The sequence below is a fragment of the Folsomia candida genome, unplaced genomic scaffold (assembly GCF_002217175.1).
Source record: "Folsomia candida strain VU population unplaced genomic scaffold, ASM221717v1 Fcan01_Sc002, whole genome shotgun sequence".
Lineage (NCBI taxonomy): Eukaryota > Metazoa > Arthropoda > Collembola > Entomobryomorpha > Isotomidae > Folsomia > Folsomia candida.
Window position 1 is genome coordinate 4,587,141 of NW_019091194.1, and position 21,792 is coordinate 4,608,932.

General features: G+C 35.8%; 2 protein-coding genes across 2 annotated transcripts; one reads left to right on the plus strand and one right to left on the minus strand.

Moving 5' to 3' along the window:
* Positions 1 to 422: 422 nt before the first annotated feature.
* On the minus strand, positions 423 to 20,025 carry LOC110842787 (calpain-A). Its single transcript, XM_022088592.2, has 23 exons — positions 17,372 to 20,025; positions 8,958 to 9,054; positions 7,610 to 7,790; positions 7,347 to 7,528; positions 7,168 to 7,210; positions 6,870 to 6,973; positions 6,712 to 6,792; positions 6,557 to 6,650; positions 5,014 to 5,149; positions 4,889 to 4,934; positions 3,035 to 3,112; positions 2,896 to 2,951; positions 2,700 to 2,816; positions 2,398 to 2,429; positions 2,119 to 2,328; positions 1,901 to 1,943; positions 1,704 to 1,818; positions 1,531 to 1,600; positions 1,345 to 1,444; positions 1,152 to 1,279; positions 887 to 1,079; positions 752 to 807; positions 423 to 669 (listed from the first exon to the last, which is right to left on the minus strand). Exons 1-23 carry the CDS (start codon positions 17,412 to 17,414, stop codon positions 643 to 645), a joined length of 2,232 nt encoding a protein of 743 aa, XP_021944284.1. The 5' UTR covers positions 17,415 to 20,025; the 3' UTR covers positions 423 to 642.
* Positions 3,192 to 4,887, plus strand: LOC110844748 (zinc finger protein with KRAB and SCAN domains 3). Its single transcript, XM_022091028.2, has 6 exons — positions 3,192 to 3,389; positions 3,451 to 3,616; positions 3,711 to 4,086; positions 4,146 to 4,441; positions 4,507 to 4,609; positions 4,672 to 4,887. The coding sequence occupies exons 1-6, from the start codon at positions 3,272 to 3,274 to the stop codon at positions 4,771 to 4,773; spliced, it is 1,161 nt and encodes a 386-aa protein (XP_021946720.1). The 5' UTR covers positions 3,192 to 3,271; the 3' UTR covers positions 4,774 to 4,887.
* Positions 20,026 to 21,792: the final 1,767 nt, after the last annotated feature.

The following is a 21,792-nucleotide window of genomic DNA, read 5'->3' on the forward strand; positions in this document are numbered from 1 at the left end:
AAATTTTGTTTCAGATTTTATGCCATTAAAAATGAAAAATATGAAAGTTGTGATACATTAAATGAGACATGCCACCGAGAATTAAATGACAAATCAAATTTAAGAAAGTTACCAATGTTTTTGAGACTTCAGGGACAAGTCGAAAAATTTGAACGTTTGTGGCCATGTCATTACAACATACACTCAAAAGCTTAATATGTTTCATACCTTTGGTAATGAACCTTTCATGGTTTAAATGGGGGATGATGAAGCGTTATTCGTAACAGACTAAGGATGTACGAGCATTGCGACGTGACCGCAAAAAACGTCTGACCCCATAAACCAGATCATAAAGATAACATTACAAATGCCCCCCAACTCGTCGGCAAGAAAATGACTGAACTCTCACCTCCCAAGAAAATATAGTAAATTGACGACTCAAATGACTTTAGCGATCGATTTCTTTATTAGGCATGTACTTTTCATAATTTGGAGTCCAAATTTTGGACAGGTTATTGACTAGGCTTCATATTAACGCTACCCGTACAAAAAATATATTTCTTAACTTTTAACGTTATCGTATTAGACTAATATTGGCGTAAGTAGCATCCGGTGAAAGAATTCACTCTTTTGTGGTTGAATGTAAACGAGGTGGAATATCAATCAGGAGTAAATTGTCATTAGAATCATCTGAAATTGTACATGTACATATATTTTAATCATTCAGACTGCATAATTGAAATTTATGTAACGAATTGATTATGATATTTACCTCTTCTAAAGATAGTGGATTTGACTTCGTTTTAGTGTCGAGAGCGTGATACCTCTCTGAATGGAGAAATTAGTGTAAATAATATTTTATTTTTTTACTAAAAAAATAAAAATTTCCGTAATTTTAGTATCTCACCATGTGCCAAATGGAGTCTCAACATTGCCAACACAAAACATTCCGAAGAAAGAACTGCATCTCGAGCAAATCGTAGCACCAGACATTCCAAGACTTTGTTGGACACACCCACTCCCGCTTCCCACAGCATCCCACGCAAATTGTAGCTGCTCGTCCGCCCACTCTTCCCTTTGTCCCACTTAAGAAAAGCGGCCTAAAAGTGGTATAAATTTAGTAAACAACAATTTGACCAACCATTTTTTGTCTCAAGTTGGAGCTTATCTACCTTCCAAAAGAGAAGCATGTTAAGCAAGGCTGGCATATCTTTCATGGACAGGCGACCACTTATGTTGGAGTCTCTCAACATTATAATACTTTTGCAAACTTCTAACGTGGGCTTAGTCCAAAGCCAGGCTGTAAGTAACATCATAAATTTAGCAGTACGAAAAATATATATTTAGTGTGAATATTATGTATACTTTTCCAATTTGTAGTTTTAAGCAAGCGACGAAATTGGACGGCATCTATTTCCTGTGGAAATCTCGTATTCCAACGGATTATAAGATTCCGAGTGTCAGCCTATGAAATAAAATAATTTTCAAGTTTATGTATGATTAACATATGATAAATATGTATATTCGTGCACTGCATATTATCTATATTACCGTGCTGAAATTGTTGTCAAAGCTGTCAAGCGTGAAATTTCTGTACAGAAGATTATCTTCATTTACTTCCCTGAAAAACAATTTACGCTCATTTTAATAGAACACGAACAAATTTTTGCGGTTAAAGTTTTGACATTTCGTATAAAAACGTTTAGCCAAACGGGATTATTTACCAAATATTGCTTTGTTCATCGGTTAGAATTCTTAATAAAAACCTTGCTTCACAATTCGGTTGTTTCGTCTGCGGAATGATCACATATTCTCCTGGCGGAAGTGCAAAAAACGTGGCTGCAAAGTGAATATATAATTTTGTCGGAAATTCTAACAAATCATGAGGTTTAAGAGTAACGCAAGCTAAATTATAACTTACCGACTTCTCGACTAATAGAATGTTGAGTCACATCTAAAGGACGCTGCAAAATACCACATACATATTTATATATAGAAGACATGATTTAGTACAAATGATATTTCTCTGGTTAAAACACAAGTACAAATATGCAGTCAATTTTATACCCAAAAAAACATTTTACATTTTTATTTTAGAGAAAAGTAGCGACAATTACTGTGAATTTTTTTTGCACTCACGTTTTCCATAACAAACTGTGTGGTGATGCGGTTCATGTTGGGTCGGGCTTCATACACGGCGAATCCGATGGCATGAAAACTACTATTTGAAGATTTCTGATCTTTGTTGAACTGATTTGCATGTGTAACTTGGTTCTCAAAAGATGGGCCGTACTGCTGAGTTATTGCGACGACCACATGGCACTTGGTGGTTGCCCCCCTCGGGATTTGCTGTTTGGAAAGAAAAAGTAACATTACATTCCGTTTCAATTTTAGATTTGTATTAAAGTGTTGCCTTACAATGACGAATTGTGGGTTCACTGCTGTAAAGGCTGTTAAAAAATGTAAATTGTTTTTAATAGGTATGTATGCACGTATTCTCATCCTCACTGTACACATAGTACACATTTAAACGACATGATTTATCGCTTTTCTCAACAATTTGTCTTTGCTGAAAGCCTTGAAGTATTCGTGGGAGTGGAAATAAATAATTTTGCCGTGAGACTTTCACCACACAGACGGAAAACATAGGTTTTGGCAAGTCTCATCTGGTTTCAATTGACTCTTTGACATAGTAATAACGGGATGCAGATATTACATACATTCGTGATCAGGACCCCCTCCAGCATTGTATCCCAGTCGCCACCGCCGCTTGGCTAGCACGGCACGCCAAGGTTTTCTCGGTTGAAGCTCTTTTTCTATTAACCAGTCGTCGGGGCCTGTATGATGAGTATGAGCAGCATATTAAATTATGATGACGTTACATAACTGTTACACATAATTTTGAGTCATATTTACCTATATGAACTAATTCCAGGTTAGTGAAATTTCTCGCAAAATCCACAAACGACATCCTAACATTTACATATGAAGGTTTTGCAATTTTCAAGTAATGTTAACAACAATAATTGACTACGTGTCGCATTATTATGCTCACCAAAACTCTCCATCGGCCCTCGTTCTCACTGACAAAATTTCTTTATCCCTTTCGGGCAGTGCTTCCCACTCCATCGACCTTTAATGTACAAGATACTTAAATTCACAAAACAAACGGAATGAGAAACTTTGAATTCACAGAGTGGGAAAAACCACAACAAAGTTTCATTCCTTCGTTCCCTCCATTTACTGAGCGATTAGTTAATTTGTTGTTTGCATCACTTTAAATTTTAGCAATATGATAAGTGACACCGAATTACTACGACAGTGTCCTAAAGAGGGGGTGGATCTGTATTTTTGGAAGGACGACAACAATGAAATTCAAATGAATGTAATGACACATGAAGACACCAAAAGTAAGTTGTATGCCATATTAATTAAATTCTGACATAAATGATAATTGATTTTATTACTCAGGGGATCTCAAACAAATTTACTTCACTCTACTGACTGACAAGTACCAAGACGTGAGGGACATGACGGTGAACTTCGGTGCAGCAGAAGATTATCTGCTAAAAAAAACCGAATCGACTATTGGTCATTTTAACAGTGACCCCTTGAACCCAGACGGATGCAAAGTGAAGTAAGTTACAAATGGGCCTACCTGTTGTATATGGAACAAATATTTAAACACATTGAGAATTTTGGAATTACATTAAACAATTAAAAATTCATAGGGAACTTGAACAACTATGGGGGTGGAAAGTCGAGCCTAAGTTGTCCTACTCTTTCCACATTTATACAAACGATGCATGGGTCGCTGACCAATTGAAATGCCGCATACGGAGAAAATTCGGAGTTGTGTGCGCCAAAGCTCCATACAGTTCAGAAGTAGTTTTGGCCAAACACGCTGCAAAAATCGATCATCATTTAAGACAATTTCTCCCTCGTCTTCCTCAAATACGGGAGGATTATTTTAATAACCCACCTCCTCCTCCTCCAGAAAAACTACAAAACCCACGACCTACACCACCATCAAATGAAATACGCCGATGCGAGTTGTGTTCCGAAACTCTAATTGGTTCTGGGGAAACTCACACTAATCACATGAAGGTATTCCTTTCACATCTAAGCAGTATACGTTTTATTTCATATGCTATTTATTTGTTTAGAACTGCCACTACACTGGACCGAATGCATTTCCTTGCGATTTATGTCCCTGCAGTTTTCTAAAAGCAGCAAGCCGGAACGTACACCGGGGGTTGGTCCACCGAGGTGCAGAACCACAAAAAAGGAACACGTTCGGTATTGTGGACATTACTGACGAAAATGCTGCTAAATGCGATGTCCATCTGGATCTTATTACCAAGGAAGAGGAAGGGTCAAAAGCGACCAAATATAGGTGCCTGTGGAGAGGACTAGAAGGTGAAGAATGTGGAAAAAGTTTGAAGGGGTTGACTCTTGCTCGGTAATTCACGGTTTTTTTATTTTATGGGAAACGATATTATAAGATCAATTTAATTATCTTTCCAGCGACCACGTCTGTTCCCATTTAGGACTTAAACCTTACAAATGCCCTGCGTCTGGGTGTACTTTTGAGACTTCTAGCTTCAGGTCGGCTTCACGTCACTACAGAGTATGTGCTTCGCTTTATATTAGAATTCCTAGATCATCTATTAAATATTCATTATATGTTAGAATTCACATGAAGGAAGAGACTCTGAGGAGGAAGAGGCGACTGAAGAAGATGAAGAACCCCCAGCAAAAAGATGCCATCAAATCTACTCTAATATCCACTAATTAATTATTACAATGCCAATTAATTATTACTTTCATTTTGTTAAGATGAGTAAAGGTCCGTTTAATGAATTATTAATTAAATAAATTCACAAAAAAAATGTGATCATCAACGTACCTTTCGGACCACGGCCCAACCCACTGATTCCTTCCAAACGGTCCACCTTCGAAAAATATTAAAATTTAGGTTCGAAAATTGATCTTTCAACCTTTTCAGAAATCTTGCATATATTATTTTATTACGTAGTCGGACAAGTGGTGTTTCTCCAATCGTGGTTGACCCATTTCCAGTATCGCGAACCCGAGCTAACCCCGTAATATCGTACGAGGAATGCGTGACCAAGCCGTGTCGAAGTTTTAGGGCTCGTCGTTCACGATCCTACATTTAAATTGCACAAACAAAACCACTAATGTACCAACATAACATAGCATCTTGGCCATTTGAAAACTGTTTGTTGAACAATTTTGCAGCAATTATTCTCCGTTTAGCCCTGCGGAATTTGCTAAATGCTCATCCGCCGATTCATGTTACTAGTTTTCCTTAAGCTATCCCATTAAAAATGAATATCTATGTGCATACAATACATGTGTGCACTAGTTAAAAATTCGTGTTGGTATATTTGCTGCTACATAAATACCGTTGGATTGTTGGTTTAAAAAAATGTTATAGAGAATCATTGTAAAATAACCACAACCATCCGTTTCATCCATCCACAATCAATCACCTTATACAGATCGCAGTTAAGCTTGGAATTAGAAAACCCTGAACAAAGTGAATTATGATTGTGCAGCATCAAATATTTCACACATCTGCCACATGCATGACTCGGCCCGATTGTCACTTAATTTATTTGCCGACTAAATTATAAATACATTTAGTACGAAAGTACCAAACCAACGTATTTAATTGTAAAAAAATAGTTAAGATATAGCCGGATGAGTTCAAAGGAATTAAGGAATGATTGATGGATTAATTGTTAAGAAGATTATTAAGTATTCAGCTTTTTAATGTAAACAGATACACTCCTATTTTTCTGCGCAACAAAGTAATCATTTGAATTCTAATGTGATATGGCACCCTGTAATCCTTCCTTCTCTTTGTGTGTGCCTTCTTGTTCATTCATGGCAATTAAATAACAACACTTGTGATGAGAATGAGGGATGAAATTACTTACGTTCCAAAACTTGCAAATAGATAGAAATTACCATTCACATTGAATTGAATTCTGGTATTTGAGAATAGCACTTTATTCTTATGAAGAGCGTGCTCAAAGCCAACCTTTTTTTCGCTCTTTGACTTTATAGTAATTCCTTGATTTAATAGTTTTGACTTCTCGACCGGTTTGGTTCATTCTTTTAGCAGGGATTTTAAAATTATATTTACATTGAGCATTACCCCATGAAATTTATGCGCTACATGGGCCCCATAACTTGATGGTAAAGTTCACCCGTGTTGATCTTTATTGATGTGACGAGGACTTGTATAGTGATCATCAGGGATGTTAACATTTGACCAGTTTATGTATTGGGTAATAAATTGGATGAATAAGGAAAAGTGATCACCTACACCGTTAGATTTGGATTTATATGATGTCGTGAAACTACTAATCAACTGATAATTATAGTAATTGAAGCTAAATCTTCGTGCACCTGTGTGTGGCAGGAGCTTACTGGAGTATAATATTTGTAGTGGTTGTGATCCTCTAATGGGTCATATCAGTTAAATAATGTTGGACATATTTCAAGTTGAGTCATATTATTAAAGAAATAAATAGTGGATTATTACCGGTAAAATGGACGCAACTATCAGGCTACTGCGAGGTACGGCGGAATTTAAGACTTGGTAAGTTAGGTATCGGTCCTGCGCTCCGAGTTTGAAACTGTGGACAATTGATGACGATTAATATAATGTAATATAAGATAACGTATAATATGACATACGATTGTACGATTCCACCAGATAAATCTTGCAACGCCCGAGCACCACTCCCATCGTTCAGTCGGTCATAACCACCGTAAAATCTGGGGATGGTAATAAAAACATGAAATGATGAATGAATGACTAAAATTGAGACAACTTTTACTGCCAATTGACTTACTTGGCATACGCTTTTTCCATTAAAGCTGGCCAAAAATCGTTTAGTGATGGATCCGAGCAACATATTCCGACAGGCCGACCCCGACATACAGGTAACCTGTCATCCTAGAATTTCATTCATAGAGTATGAGTACATGTACATATCTACCCTAATGACTTGTTAGTCTCGTATTTGTTAAGATGAGTTGAGGTCCCATAAAAATAAGTTTTACAAATGATTTTGTAAAAAAACTACTATTTCGGACCGAATTAACCGTTTGTAAAACTTTTTTCCATGTATAAGCATATGTTGTACTTACGACACAGACCTCCACCCACTGACCAAATTGCCAGAACCGAAATCTGCAAATGAGTTTTAATAATACAGATGCAATTTTTATTTTCTACCAGGGTTTTCGCACTTGGGGTATAGTAACGTTAAATTTATCCCCTCAGACAAACCCCCAAGCAAGTGCAAAAAAATTGTATATCACAATACCTAAAAACGCCACAGTATCCACTTCCAAATGTTTGATCCAAGGGTACATTTCTTTCCAAGAGTCGTGGCGTCGTAGAGAGGGTGGTCAAAGCCAGAAGTAACCAAATATCCCCTTGTAATCCCATCTCTAATTGCACTTTCCATGGCTGTTCCCCCGCAAATCGGGGATGTGGCGTTAATTCCTACAAGCGAAACATTTATCATTTTTTTAACTCCTATCACATCACATCACAGTTATTTGGCAGTAATAACGCTTAGCTTACGTGAGGTCTCAACCATACAATTGGATGCTGTAACTTTTTATTTTTTGGCAATAATTTATATGAAGGTGTGAAATCTGGATCTTCCCATATCACCGCTCGCTCGAGACACTGTCTCTTGAGTTTGGCGTATGGCGTCGGGATTCTATTATTCACAGTCGCATTTCTCTCAGTTGTCCAAAACCTGTTAATTTTTAATAAAAATTATTAAAACAAAATGCATTATTCTAGTTTTAGATGACAATAATGCATCCTTCATAAATCATCGAATTTAAATTTGCATCGCTGAATTTGGCAGTATGCTGATCATCATTATGATGAGAATCACGTGAGTTGATGAGGGTGAGGTCTTTTCTTTTTATCCGTTTTCAAAACAAGATCATCTCTTAACAGGTTTTTTTAAAAAGTGTACTTATTTGAATTAGGGAGATGGCAATTTCTGCCAATGTCAAAAAAACCTGAATTATTCCAAATGAACATGATGAATGGCTTCTAAATAAGGAATGTTCCTTTCTGTACACCATTTAAATTCGGCAAAGTTGTTTGCCTGGCTTTTCTCAGGGCTCGTTTTAATTAATGGTTTGCGGGATTATTGGATGGTCATAATTTACTGTCTCTGTTGAACAAGTGACCAACCAGAAAGGTGGTTGGAGACATATGTATTGTTTTAAGAAATCGCAATGAGACTAATCCTCAGTATGACGATTATGAATGACTTGACCTGCTGTCTCATGAAAAAGATGACATATTCAAACCCTCAAATTTTGGCAATATGTATGTAGTTATGTGTGCATACATATGTACATGAATCGTCTGGGAGGTACGTGGGCCGGTTGCGGCTGATTAATCGAAAACAAATCCAATAACTTCAAAGCCAAGTTCTCATTTACAAATTATGTATTGACCATTGGAAGTTATTAGTATGCAGACGTTGTCGAAGCCTCATTACTCACGATGATAAGTCGCTCACTCACGTTGACCGCACTTACAACATTAGAAAATAAAGTCAACGATGAGAATGTGTATCGAATATCGATTCATGATGCTGATGAAATTGAATCTGTTTTTAGGCTATGAATGACAGACAAGATGGGTTGATTTAATTTATATTATGAAACGTGTCTGCGTAGGAAGCAGTTCAACTTACATGTGCACAATTAACTACTCAAGTTTACTTGTCTCAAGTAAAACAACGGGACATGTATGTAAAGGTTAATAATCCAGTTAGTTATGATGAGTAGTAACCAACAAGGTGAAAAGTTCGGGTGCGATTAAATTCACAAGTGAGTCAAATGAGATAAGATTTTTACTGACATTAATAAATGCAAAATACTAATAAAAAGCGACAAACCTGGATAAACTGGTAATTCGCTCTTCTGGTCGAGTAGTCCCATTCCCATGGTGGACTGGGCCATGACCGTTTACTCGTGGCCGGTTGATCCCACCGTCTGAAAGAGGCAAAATTAAGGAGGCTTTTAATATGATTCATCTATTTTATTTTTCAACTTGAATTTCAATGTGGCCATTTAAAGTAATAATAATACTTAAATGAATTAATGATGAACTTGAAGTAGGTAAATAAGTAATTAATTTAATGGGAAACACGCTGTTCAATTGTAGCTATCAGTGCAATAAAGCTTTATTATCGGTGTAAATGGTTTGTTGGGACGGGATGAGACAAGAAATTTCTGTAAACATTTCTTGTCTCATGCGTAAAAGTACTTAAATACCTTTAAAGGTAAGTATTTAGGTACATACTATTAGGTTAAATCGTAGCTAGATAGTTGTACATAATTATACACACTCTAAAAAAGTTGCTAATGTGACGTGCCATAATTTCTTTTAGAGATTTGAGGCTTCAGATGTTAAATAAGTTATTGTTCAAATTTAGTACACATATAACTTTTTCGGCAGACTTCTGATTTGATAAGTACGCATTTTTTGTGCAAGTAAGTCCTGTTACGATATACGGTGTCGGTGTGTAATGTGATACGTTTTTTCCTACAGAAATGAGTAGCTGAACGATTTTCCGGCCATAATCTGTAGTAAACTTGTTAATTTTAAAACTCATTGGTCCCTGGTGCATGATGGTTGGTGGTGGTTTGATTGCTCTCGTACTTCTGTGAGAAGTTGCAAAAAATGGCAATTGCCGTTGTCGCTGAAATCTCATTCATTCTTAGACTGACAGCCGCCGCAGCGACGCATTTGATGATTTTATGAAATTATTCGTAAAAATTGTAAACTTTTTCAGTGGAACGGGTGGCTGAATAATCGTACAGTTTCGTTCTCGATCCCCTCCGTCCTCGCCCAAAGTCTCTGGCCTATCATCCGAGCAGAAACAATGACAAACGGTGAAAATTAGAGATGAAATATCATCTCGACGATTCGCTTCAGTATTTCTGAGATCCTTCAACTTACATAACTTTTATCGGCTGGCTCATCACCAGCTGCATACCAATGACTGAAATGAAATGCCTGTACACTGTCTGTACGTACATCTTTTCTCGATTTCCCATGAAAACCCCATGAAATATTGATTTCCTTACATACAATTAGAATAAATAAATATACACCGGTACAGGAAAACCAGTGGTAAATAATATTTACCATTTTACAGATTATGCAAAATGCTGCCTGCCTGCATAATCCCAAGGTTTTTAGGTAAGTAATACTTACTTATCCTCTATTTGTGTGGTAATGAATGATCATTTCTTAATTCAAGTAATCAATGTAATAAAGAATCAAACCCACTGCGCCAGGAATGTTTAAGATGTTTAAATTATTTTATGTATTTTACGTGAATTTCGAGTTTTACCCAAGTGTCAATTTAATCTCAAAAAAGTTCTTTTACGACTTGAGTGGTCAAGTTTTGTGTACGCCAAACTAGAAAATTAAACCACTTTTAACTCATACATAGTAGGAAGAATCTGCATTCCTCCTCCTATGCTTCGTATGAATAGTAAGTAATATGAATCATACGACTTTTGGATGTAAGCACTCTGCTGAAAACACGACAGGTAAACTAATGGATGAAATGATGTCTGTTATTTTATTGGAGTTCCGTTGACTTTGATTCAATTCGTGATCACCTCTGATAACAATTAGCATTATAATATTCCTCCGCAATGCATATGACATAGGAGTCAAGAGGAAGAAGGAGTGAAATCAGCCAAAAAAGATTGACTGCTGCGGTCAACTTATCGGTTTTGTTGGTGGTGAGTATTGAGAATGGAGATGTCAAACAAGATCCCAAACTTGAAGAAGCGATTATGCTAAGTGCCAATCAACAACAATATAAAAAATGGACAATTGCCTCCTCCTCTTTATCCTACGGTTCAATTCTTTGCAGTTCCTGCCTGATTGATGGACTGGCTGACTTTTCAACTTGAACTATCGTTTAATATACCAATGTGCACACATACATAGTTAATAATCGGTTGGTTGGCAGCGGATTGAAATTTTATGCAAATTCTGCATTGTTTTCGGGAAATGCAATTAAAATATATCATCAAACCGAGCAGCTACTATGATCCCTCCGATAAATCAGGAGATTGATATACATATGTATGCATACCAGGGTCTAAATAAAGATGATATTCGTGCCGTCAATGGCTCAATAAATCAATACTAATTTGATTACTGATGCTAATCAAGGTTTGTAAGGAAAGAATAATTAAATCTGATTCAACTTATAAAGACTGGGTTTTAGTGAGGCAGTAAAAATGTTATTAAAATTCAAGCCTCCTCAGTTTTAAGACGTGACTTTAATTTTAATAAATAATAAAACATTCCAACAATTCGTGGGCAAATTACTTCAGTGAGTTCAAAATTAATGATGAGAGGGTGTTTTATTGTTTCAGAGGAGTCACATCATTTAATTGTCAATTTTAATAATCCGCATGTTTGATTACTTACGATGTTTGTGTTCTTGTAGTATTGTTTACACGGCGCAAGAAAAATTAAATTTCCTTTGTGGCGTGATGAGTACTTGCGGTGACAATAAAGGAATTTCACGACATGACATGACTTCATAACGGTTTAAGTTGGTAGGGATTTCATTATTGTAATTAATAGCTCCTTACACTCATTAATAGGAGGCTGGGTCAGACTGAAAAAAATGCGGCTGCATACATAGATAGTTGCGGTCATCGGACGCTTAAGGCTCCGATAGATACATAACCAACGTATTTATAAAATATGATGATCCGCTGGTGTGAGTGTAAGATTAGTGATTACAGATAATTTGAAACTCATTTCGACCAGAATGCTACAACAATGGATGATTGTAATGTGATGTGAACGAGGAACAGCTCCCAGGCACTTCGTCAGTCTGTCATGGTGGTAATGAGGTCTGATTGTTTCGCGTGGTATGGCATGGAATGGAATCTATTTTCTGTTCCAAGTTTTTTGAGATGAAGGCTGGCAAGTCCTACTTACATACTTGGACGTTGCATAATAACTGTTTAATAAATATTCGGACTTATGGGGAGGAAGTTGTGTCATGTCGTGCATGCATAAAAATGTACATAAATATGTATGATACATACATACCTACATACTTATGCAGCGGTCAAAGAATTCATAAGTCACAGCATTTTTTTTTTTTTTTTTTTTTTACTTACATCGTATTAAAAATGTGTGGTGAATTAGCGCTGGAAGAAAATTGATGCGTTATTCAAAACTATGATAGAGTAATTCGCTACTAGCTATTAACTTAACTAGCTCCAATCTCATCAGGAGTCCAATCATAAACCTAATCGTCCTTTTCATTATTACGTATTATGCACTCTCCATTGTTGCCACGAACTGAAAATATCTATGTGTGCTCGTTCTGTTCTGTAAGTAATCTTGGTTATCAATCTTCACAAAATATTATTTATGAAAGTTGAATTTCATACATAAACGAGAACACAAAGGAACATCAACATTTACTAATAAAGTTTTATACTAAAAAGTTATTTTGGATAACAGAATTATCTATCTATGTAGTAAATACGTAGTAGAAGTTTAACATTTGCGTGTGTGCATGTGTGTGGCTGTTTAATTTGCTCTCTTTCGTGTTCAATTAGAATCACTGCTGGTATCGAGAGTCAAAATCGTCGGCTCGTTGTCTTAATTTGAGATGTTATCGGAAAAATAACTGCAGGAGAGATGGTAGCTACATAAGTAAGCAAGCAGCATAGCTTTATTTCGTGTGTACATATTTTTTATCTATTTAAATGGTACTTTCTTGTTCGTAGTGGCTATTTATTTCGTATTGTTGATCAGACTTAAGTAAAAATGCAACAGATTATTGGGTCGATTATGTATAAAAAAAACTTTAATTTATCGTAAAATACGTACATATTTCGAAATATGCAAAGCATGTCCAGATGGTCAAAGAAATATACGCGATGAAATTTTACCACACAAAGTAATTCTGCTTTTATGGCCCTTCTCCATTTCTATCTTTCTACATACATATTCCATATCAACGAGTAAAGATTTGTATAAAACTGACTTTTGCATTTGAAATATGTAATGTATTTATCTGGGTCAGAAGCCAGTAATCCTCTCCTTAAAGAGAAAACACGATTTTGCCCCACGCTGACCACCGACATGAGATGACACTACGTATCTAATGGAACGCCAATTCACCATAAATCGCTTCCATTATTTATTCCCCAGTTATTGTTGTATGACCGCACTTTGCACTATCGACTGACTGCTACTGCATATTTATGTATGTCCACTCCTTCCTTCTTTGAAATATAATCCTCTTCACAACAATGGGAATAAACCTCTTAAAATCTTCATCATTGCATCAACAAGAAAAATCAATTGGATATCGATCATTAAAAATACCGAGAAAAAAATCAATCACACATCAACTGTTTCATCGTTCGTGGTCTGGTCAATCTTGTTAGTTACATTTACATATCAAAAACACAAAGCCTTATCAATACTGTCAATGGAAATTTTGCATGAATTGACTAGCACTAGTCCCAGGAAATGAGTATTATTTTCATTTAATCTTGTCCCTCATTACGAATAATTCATGTGAATATAAATCCAATCCAATCCACCCATTGAACTGTGAGACGGGATGAAATGCAATTAGAAATCCAAATTTGATCCCTGTTAATAGTCGTACCACCAACAATTTCTACTCCTTTTACGGATTGGGGAGGAATTCCAAGTGAGTTAATAATTGTCCATTTCCCTCATCATCTTGTTCCACACTCTTTTCTTCTTCAATAATAATTGCTGTGGGCTACTTTTCCTCTTATGTTCAATATATATACATACATATGAAATGAAGTCCTATAATCAATATTTACATTTTCAGAATAAATAAATCATACATGTACCTACGCATTTAACACTATGTAACTAAACCAAGCTACGTAAATGCGTGAATCTTTTTAACACACGAAAAATAAGGCAATTCTAATCATCCCACAAGAAATGTGACACTCGTGAGAACAGAAAACTGGGGTCATACCATAACCAACAAGAATAAGAATAAGTATTAATCCGCATTCATCTCATCTCTCTCTACATGCAGTAAAAAAAAGTAATATGGTCGGTCACCCAACACCAACATCAGCATAACAATAAGTTGCGAATTTATAAAATCTTTTCGCCAAAACCACAAACAACCCGTCCTTATTCTCCTCTCTTTATTAAAGTAAGCTTATCTTTCAACATCACCACCTATCTACCTTTCCGCTGAATGTATATAATGATGCAGATACTTTTTATGTGATCAGCAGATCGTACTTTATTTATATTCATTCACGTTAACACAAAAGTAACAACGAAACGACGACGAGTCCAGCATTCTTTGGTTCCCTAGTTAGTTATGAGGTTATTGCTGTTAAACATAATTTAATCGTGTCTCGTTCCTTGTAACGATGTTAATCCCATTAATACTGAACTGACGGAGGAAAGAATTTATAAAATGATAGTTTAATCCTCTCTCCTATTTACTATCTAGCCAACCAACCAAACCAACCACCAAGTAACAATTACTATTAAACTATTCACAAATTTTGATCGTCTCTTCGTGTCGTGCTTTATTGTAGATCCGCAAGCAGGGGGTTTTACACGACAATAATCAATAAGCATGTATACCTATTAGCCAGTGAATGAAATGTGCATTAGAAGAGGAGGAGGAGGAAAATGGATGGATGGATAATAAACAAATATTATTATTGAGGACTTGTACAAATAATTGTGCTCTGAGGAGAAGGATCTCATTCACGGGATGACAATACGGTCCACTTATTTACTTGAGCTGATAATATAATAAAAAAATTGTATTTTTATAATTTACTGACACAGATCTTCCTTCAAAATGAATGAAAAATAAAACGGATGATGGATTTTTTTAAGTAGGAGACGACCGGCACGACTCTTCTACTCTCTCGATTTTTATTTTTATTATGATGGTGGAGAAAAACTATTGTTGATTGTGTGGATGCAAGTATTAAGAAAAGACGGCAGTATGATCCGTCAACCAGGGATGCCAATAAAAATGAAGTGCTATCGTTTCAATAAAGTTAAGTGTAGGAGTTGAAAGACAAAAACGGTTCACTCTTAAAAAAAAAACGGTTTGATTTAATATAATGAATTGACTTTTCCATGCACATAAAAAATTCTATGTATCTTCATAGCATAAGTATTGGCAGGTTAAGTAAATGATGCAGATTGTTGAAGAGTTTTTCGAATTGAAGAAAGTCTTGATTGTGGTGGTGACCTATTAAAATCCAACGATTTTTACTTGACAGAGTTTCAACAAGGCCTGACTCTTGAGGACTCTAATTGTCTGTCGTAATTACGGAATTGTGTCTTCATCAATTAAGTAATTGTTGCCGTAAATGATTTCTAATTATTATACTCCTCCCCTCATTATTGGTGATGGATTGATTAATTGTTTGCTGCTGCTGTGTATTGTAGCTGCTGCGTATTTAGCAATTCACTTTCATTGTTTAGATTGTGTAGGATTTCTTCCGTGAGTATGAAGCTCTTTGAAATCTTGTCAAAAACAACAATTGAGCCCTCAAACGTCAATTTCTTCTCATTCAATCAGCAAACTCTGAATTTCCATAAACCATTTACCAACCAATGAGGCATTGATTGCACAAGTGGAGAGGAGAAATTCGATTGAACATCGTCAATTGACGAAAAACTGTACATTTTGAGATTTGCACAGAATTGCATAAAATTAGGTAATCATGTTGAAAAAATATGGGTATTGTCCAATGCGAATGAAGATGAGCAACCAACGACTATTGGAAATTTTTATTCTGCACCAAGAAGCTTTTTATGACTAACTGTTCTTTAATATCGTCTAAATAAGTAGTGGTAGATGCTGGTTTAGTATGTACTATGCATCTCTTTTTTACTTTAAAAAAATAATAAATATACGATAATGCATAATTCATATTAAAGTTTGAGTTAGGGAACAGTCTGGGCATCCTAGTGAGCGAGTTGACTTTTTCTCCTCGCCACTTACCAGTAATGTAAATGATTTTTGTCACTAAGACTTCTAATTTGCAGCTAATACAAAATGGATTGATTTCGTTTTGGTGGCAATAAATTCCCAAGTTTGTGCTTTACAATTGCCATGTTGCATAAATTCCATAATAAATCTCGGTGAAAAGTATTGGACTGAAACATGATATGAGTCCATGTTTCAGTTCAATACTTTTCTCTGAGATTTATTATGGAATTTATGCAACATGGCAATTGTAAAGCACAAACTTGGGAATTTATTGCCACCAAAACGAAATCAATCCATTTTGTATTAGCTGCAAATTAGAAGTTTTAGTCGAAATTTTTCTCCTTTTCTGGTTCGCGATGCCCCGTTTGGAGAGTGGGAACGGTCACTCTCAAAACCCAAAGCAACTTTTTACATGCAACTGCCTGCATTGTTTACATGAAAATCAGCTGCTCTCTTCGCCCCGCCCCCCCTCATTAGCAAAAAATCTCTCGGCACACAAGGAGACGCAACCGTCGTCTCTGTCTTTTAGTTATGAGATTTTTTCAACGTATATGCCTTCTTAATAAAGTGATGGGAAAAAAGAAGGAAGATTTTCTTCTCTGTGTCCAACTAATCAAAATTTGCTTGTGTAGAAGGCTACTTGAACTTTTCATGCCATAAAATTGGGCAAGGTATATGAGACATACATAAGATATGGATATTATTGGGAGTGAACTTTCCGACTTAATTTGTCTCTCCATCAAAATTCTCATTAAATGTGATAAATAATCAACATAAAAAAGGAAAGCTATCATTTCATTTATGTATTAAAACTGGGTTCAGGTCACGAAATTTGTTAATATTTTCGCATGTATGTATCATAATTTTAACTGTAACGTTAGTACTGACTGACAGCTACCTGAGGATTCTCCTGAGAGGAGATTAGGGGCCAATATGTTGGTGGAGTAGTTTGATGATGGGAAATCGGCGTGTGAATGAATTATTTAGATTGCTTTGCTTTATTTTATGGCTTAAGGACAAATACCATGATTAAAGCGAAATGAAAGGTCCTCTACATACATATTTACTCACAGGAATAATTTGTAGCGAACAACCTGTATTCTTGTTTCTGAAATATTTTGCCCAAAACTGTGCAGTTTATATTACACGCTTTAATTAAAATTTAACCTCATTGAATTTAGTAGAAGTCACGGAAAAGTTACTAATTAAATTACCAATTAAACCAATTATTATTGACCATTAAAAAAAATCTTACAAAATAATAAATAGCAACTTACTGGGCAATGTCCCATTCGTCCTGGCATGTCCGTTGGGTCTCATCTCAATAAAAAATGTAACAATTATTCATTCACACCTCGCTTAATTTCTACATTTCCTTGAACAAAGTGTAGTCGTACGGTTCTTTCGAGATGCATTTATTATTATTACGTATCACTCATTATGCTAATAATAAATAGTGCACATAACAAGTCATCAATCACTTGATTATTTTATATCCGCTCTCATCTGTCTCTTAGTCTTATAATCTTGTAAGACTGCTATTTATTCCCGTTCTCCGTCCGTATCTGTAGTTTGCATGGATCTTCTCACATGAATTGCAAGCTACTCGTACAATAATCTAGCCCGGAAGGGTTAATTCATTGAAATTCACGTGCACACACACGCCAAACTCGAACCTATAATTTCTTATTATAGGTTTGAATAAAAATAATTACGCCACAAAAATTCACACTGGCATTTGTTTTCTTCCTGAATGGCGACTCGAGTCCCGAGTAACAATGGTGCATAGCTTTTAATTTCTTTGGCAAATGTGCAAGTACAGTTAATTTCCCAGACACTCAACACTTTGCTGTTTCACTTTTTTTAGAAAAAGTTTACCGGCGAGTTAACTTGTAACGTTGAGCTTAATGGACCGAGGACTTTATTACGCAACATTAACAATCCCATACGAACGACAGGACGACTAAAGCACATTAAGCATTCATTCGTGGATGACATTAACAATGCACAATAACAAAGGAAAAAATCTGTCCCGTTGAGTCCGTGGGAAAAATTATGATTAGTTGCACTTACTTGTGTGTCTTGACTTGACTGGTAAAAAATGTCCGCAGACTGTTACATTATTGTTGTTATTATTATTATTAGCATTTGTACACACACATGTATGCACGTGAACAATAATAATCGGATTAAATTTGAAAGATTTCTTCAGAATTTCATTGTATGTTTTCTAGATTTTTCGCAATTGTTGACTTTATAACGTAGTTTCAAACGGTACGCGTAATTAGCAAATAGTTAAAGCAAATCAACTAATTGTAGATTACCACTGGTATTATTATAGTGGGAATTAGCAGAGGCATAGTTTTATCTTGTATGTACGCTATTATCTGCAGGTCTGGTTCTTGATTCAGTGGTTTGATATAATAATAAACCTTGCAGATTTTCTCGTCATAATTATTCTGTTTTGTTCATGAGCTTCTCAACTTTTTAAGAATTGTTCGAGTTTTTTTGTAACTTTTTCTTCAAGAAAGAACTCTGTGGTCCAGAACGACGAGGTGAGGAGGGGAGTAGTAAATATGTATATGAAATAATGCTGTAATAAGTTGTCTGCAAATTAATATATGACGTCGACAGGGATGTATTAAATACGGTAGATTTATACCACTTGTATTTTCGTAGCTAAAATAATAGTAAGAAGAAGCAGAAATCGGGCAAATATACCAGTCAGTAGTGTTACATTTAAAGTTTTAGGATATCTCTGACTCTCTTTTTTCACGTTATGTCGTTATTTCAGGCTTTGATGCGCTGTGTCCACCCTCCATAAAAATTCACGTTACGCTTCCTCCTCCTCCTCGTGTAGAGTGAAATGTAATAACGGGTTCACTTTTTCAAAGAAAATCACGTTTCTCATACTTCCTCCGTGCAAATTAATATGTTCAAGTGCAAGGCTGATTTTATTTTTGCGTAGAGGTAGTAGAATCTGCACTGCACTTTTTCAGCTCTCTTGAGAATAAAATCATTAAATTTAAATTGCCAAATTTTACACTTCACCAAATGAAATGAGTAAAAAGCTATTTGAAGAACAATGTTGCATTACGATGGAAATTTATTTCCGAATCCAATCCATTATTACACTCCTTCACTTTGTTGTTGGAAAGGCTCTCGCACTTATTTACGGAACGGAAGCGTGCTTGTGGGAGCCGGATTTTAAATGCATGCACTCTCTTCGTACATATTTATGTAATATGGATGAGTGTATGTACATGCGTATGTATTTTGTTGAGGGAGCAAGTTTTAAACAGTTTGGTTGCTCGAGGCTTTAAAAACAGGCAAATTAAATTATTTTCCGTTCCTTGTAATTAATGAGCTACGTACGTACAGGTAGCCAACTCCGTGTCGGTGTATGTGCTTACTGGGTTAATTAGAGAGGTGTTGTTGGTAGGAAGGAGACATTTTAAAACTGGATGTCACTACAATTATGTGTGCACCAGAAAAGTACAAGTATTCAAAGTTATGTATGTATTACTTAAATCTTGGGTTTACACAATGATACACATGAATTTTTTTGCGATAATTGCACCGCAATTCGTGCAACAAACTTTTTAAAACATTTTCTCAAATCCAGTCCAGGCACAAATTTTGCCTGTTGAGATGATGCGGTGTGGTATTTGAAAGATGAGACTGCGATTACTTGATTATGTTTAAAGAGCAAAAAAGCCTTCCTTCATTGTCTTTTGCACAATTTGTCCGTCTCAAACTTCACTCGGAAAAACAATACGATTTAAACTCTAGCGCAGGCACAAACGCTCACCGTCTTTATTCTTACGAACAAAACGTAATATGCAAAAATGTTATGTTACCACAGACAAAGTTCGATGGATGGATCAGCGTCCGTTCTTGCGATGCGATGTTGGCCACGGTGCGGCTCAAGTGCAACTGTTGTTGCATTCATGATATCGGATGGATGGATGGATGCTTGTACATACATATTTTAACTCTTTATTCCCTTACCTTACCTCACTTACGTGCTACATGTGGTTGATGTTGGTACGTACATAAAATGAACAGGAATAAGATCGGATCAGCAGAAGAAGAGGAGGAATTGTTGTAAAGCAAGCTCTCGTCTTAAAGTCTCAGTTTTAGTTGAGAAGCCCAGAGGCTGGGAGATAATGGGTTGCTTTTACTTCTTACGCAAGAAATTATCCTTTACCCACCTCCTCCAAATAGCGAGGCAGGTAAAAGTCTAATGGTGCTTTTAAATACTATGTATGTGTTACTGCTCGGAGTAAATAGTAGGTAGATACATACATACGTGACTTTAAGAGACTGGACTAAATGCTGTAATGATATGATACAAACAATCGACAACAACAGAGATAATCCTTTCACAAAACACTTTGTGTTTAGGAAGATTCACTTTTTGTTTTAGTTTGGGAGCTTTAAAAGATTTAAATGCGGAGGAAAAGAGTTGAATAAGTGTGGGTTTATAATCGTGGTGTGAGACAACAAATATTTGCATTAATGGAAATGATACACATTTTCTGGCTTAAAGTTTTAGTATATTTGTCGTGTGTAATGACTGTACAAATTCTAAAAAGGACTTTTTGTTATATGCAAGAATTTTAAATCCTCAGAGTTGAAAGTTCCAAAAGTTTCAAAAGACGAGTGACACAGCCAGACCAAGTTCAGATACAAATCTAAAAGTCTGTTTCATTCTGAAGGGGTTGCTTCCTAGACGAAAGGAAGTAGAGAAAAAAGCGGGTTAAAGCCGGCTGCTTCCTTTTATTACTTTTGTCCATTTTATGAAGGGGGTAGAAAACCAATCTTCCGGAGATCCAGTTTTATTTGACGACATATGTATGCACCAAATACAACATTCGCTTGACCAAAAAATATGTCATTGTCTCCTCCGAGTATATACAGAGTATCAAGTGAAATGGACAAAGTAAGCCGTGAAATCGCATTATGCTTTCTAAAATGGAAAAGACAATACGTTATTTGTGTCACTCACAAGACTACATTTGATGACAAGTCAGACGTACTCCTTTCAAAAATTAACACACTTGACAAATAATTTCTTTCTTTTTTGATTATTAGTCGAGGCATTAAACTTGACATATTTATTTGCTTGAACTACAATAATTCCAGATTTTACAATTTTCGAGACGAGTCGGCCGTTTATTGTGTTAAGAATTTTTGAGAGAAAAACACGTATTTCAAAGTATCATCATTTAATCATTAGTATTATGCTCATAAGTAAATATCTAAGTTATGTATATGGATTAATAAGTGGAGAAACTGCTCTTATTAACACTGCATACTTTTAACAAATACGTATGTACATACATGCAAATATCTGTGCGGGTCATTTGTTTTATTGTTTAACACATCTCTCTCTCTAATTTAAATTTCTTCTGCTTCGGTTCCGCTTCATCTTCATCGTTAAAAAACAACAGTTATAGAAGACGACGACCAACTTCAACTTCATAACTGCGTAACGAAGAAAGAGGAGGATTCGTCGAATTGCATGCGAAACATGCTTTGAGGGAGCACACCCTTTTCGCCACATGCACGTCAAGGCATTTAGCACCACCACACACGCTGCGAAAAATGCATAACTCATCTAGTGAGAGATGGACTAAATAAATCTTTTGTCTCGAAAAAGTTCGACTCCACTATTTGCTTGTAAGTGTCAGTG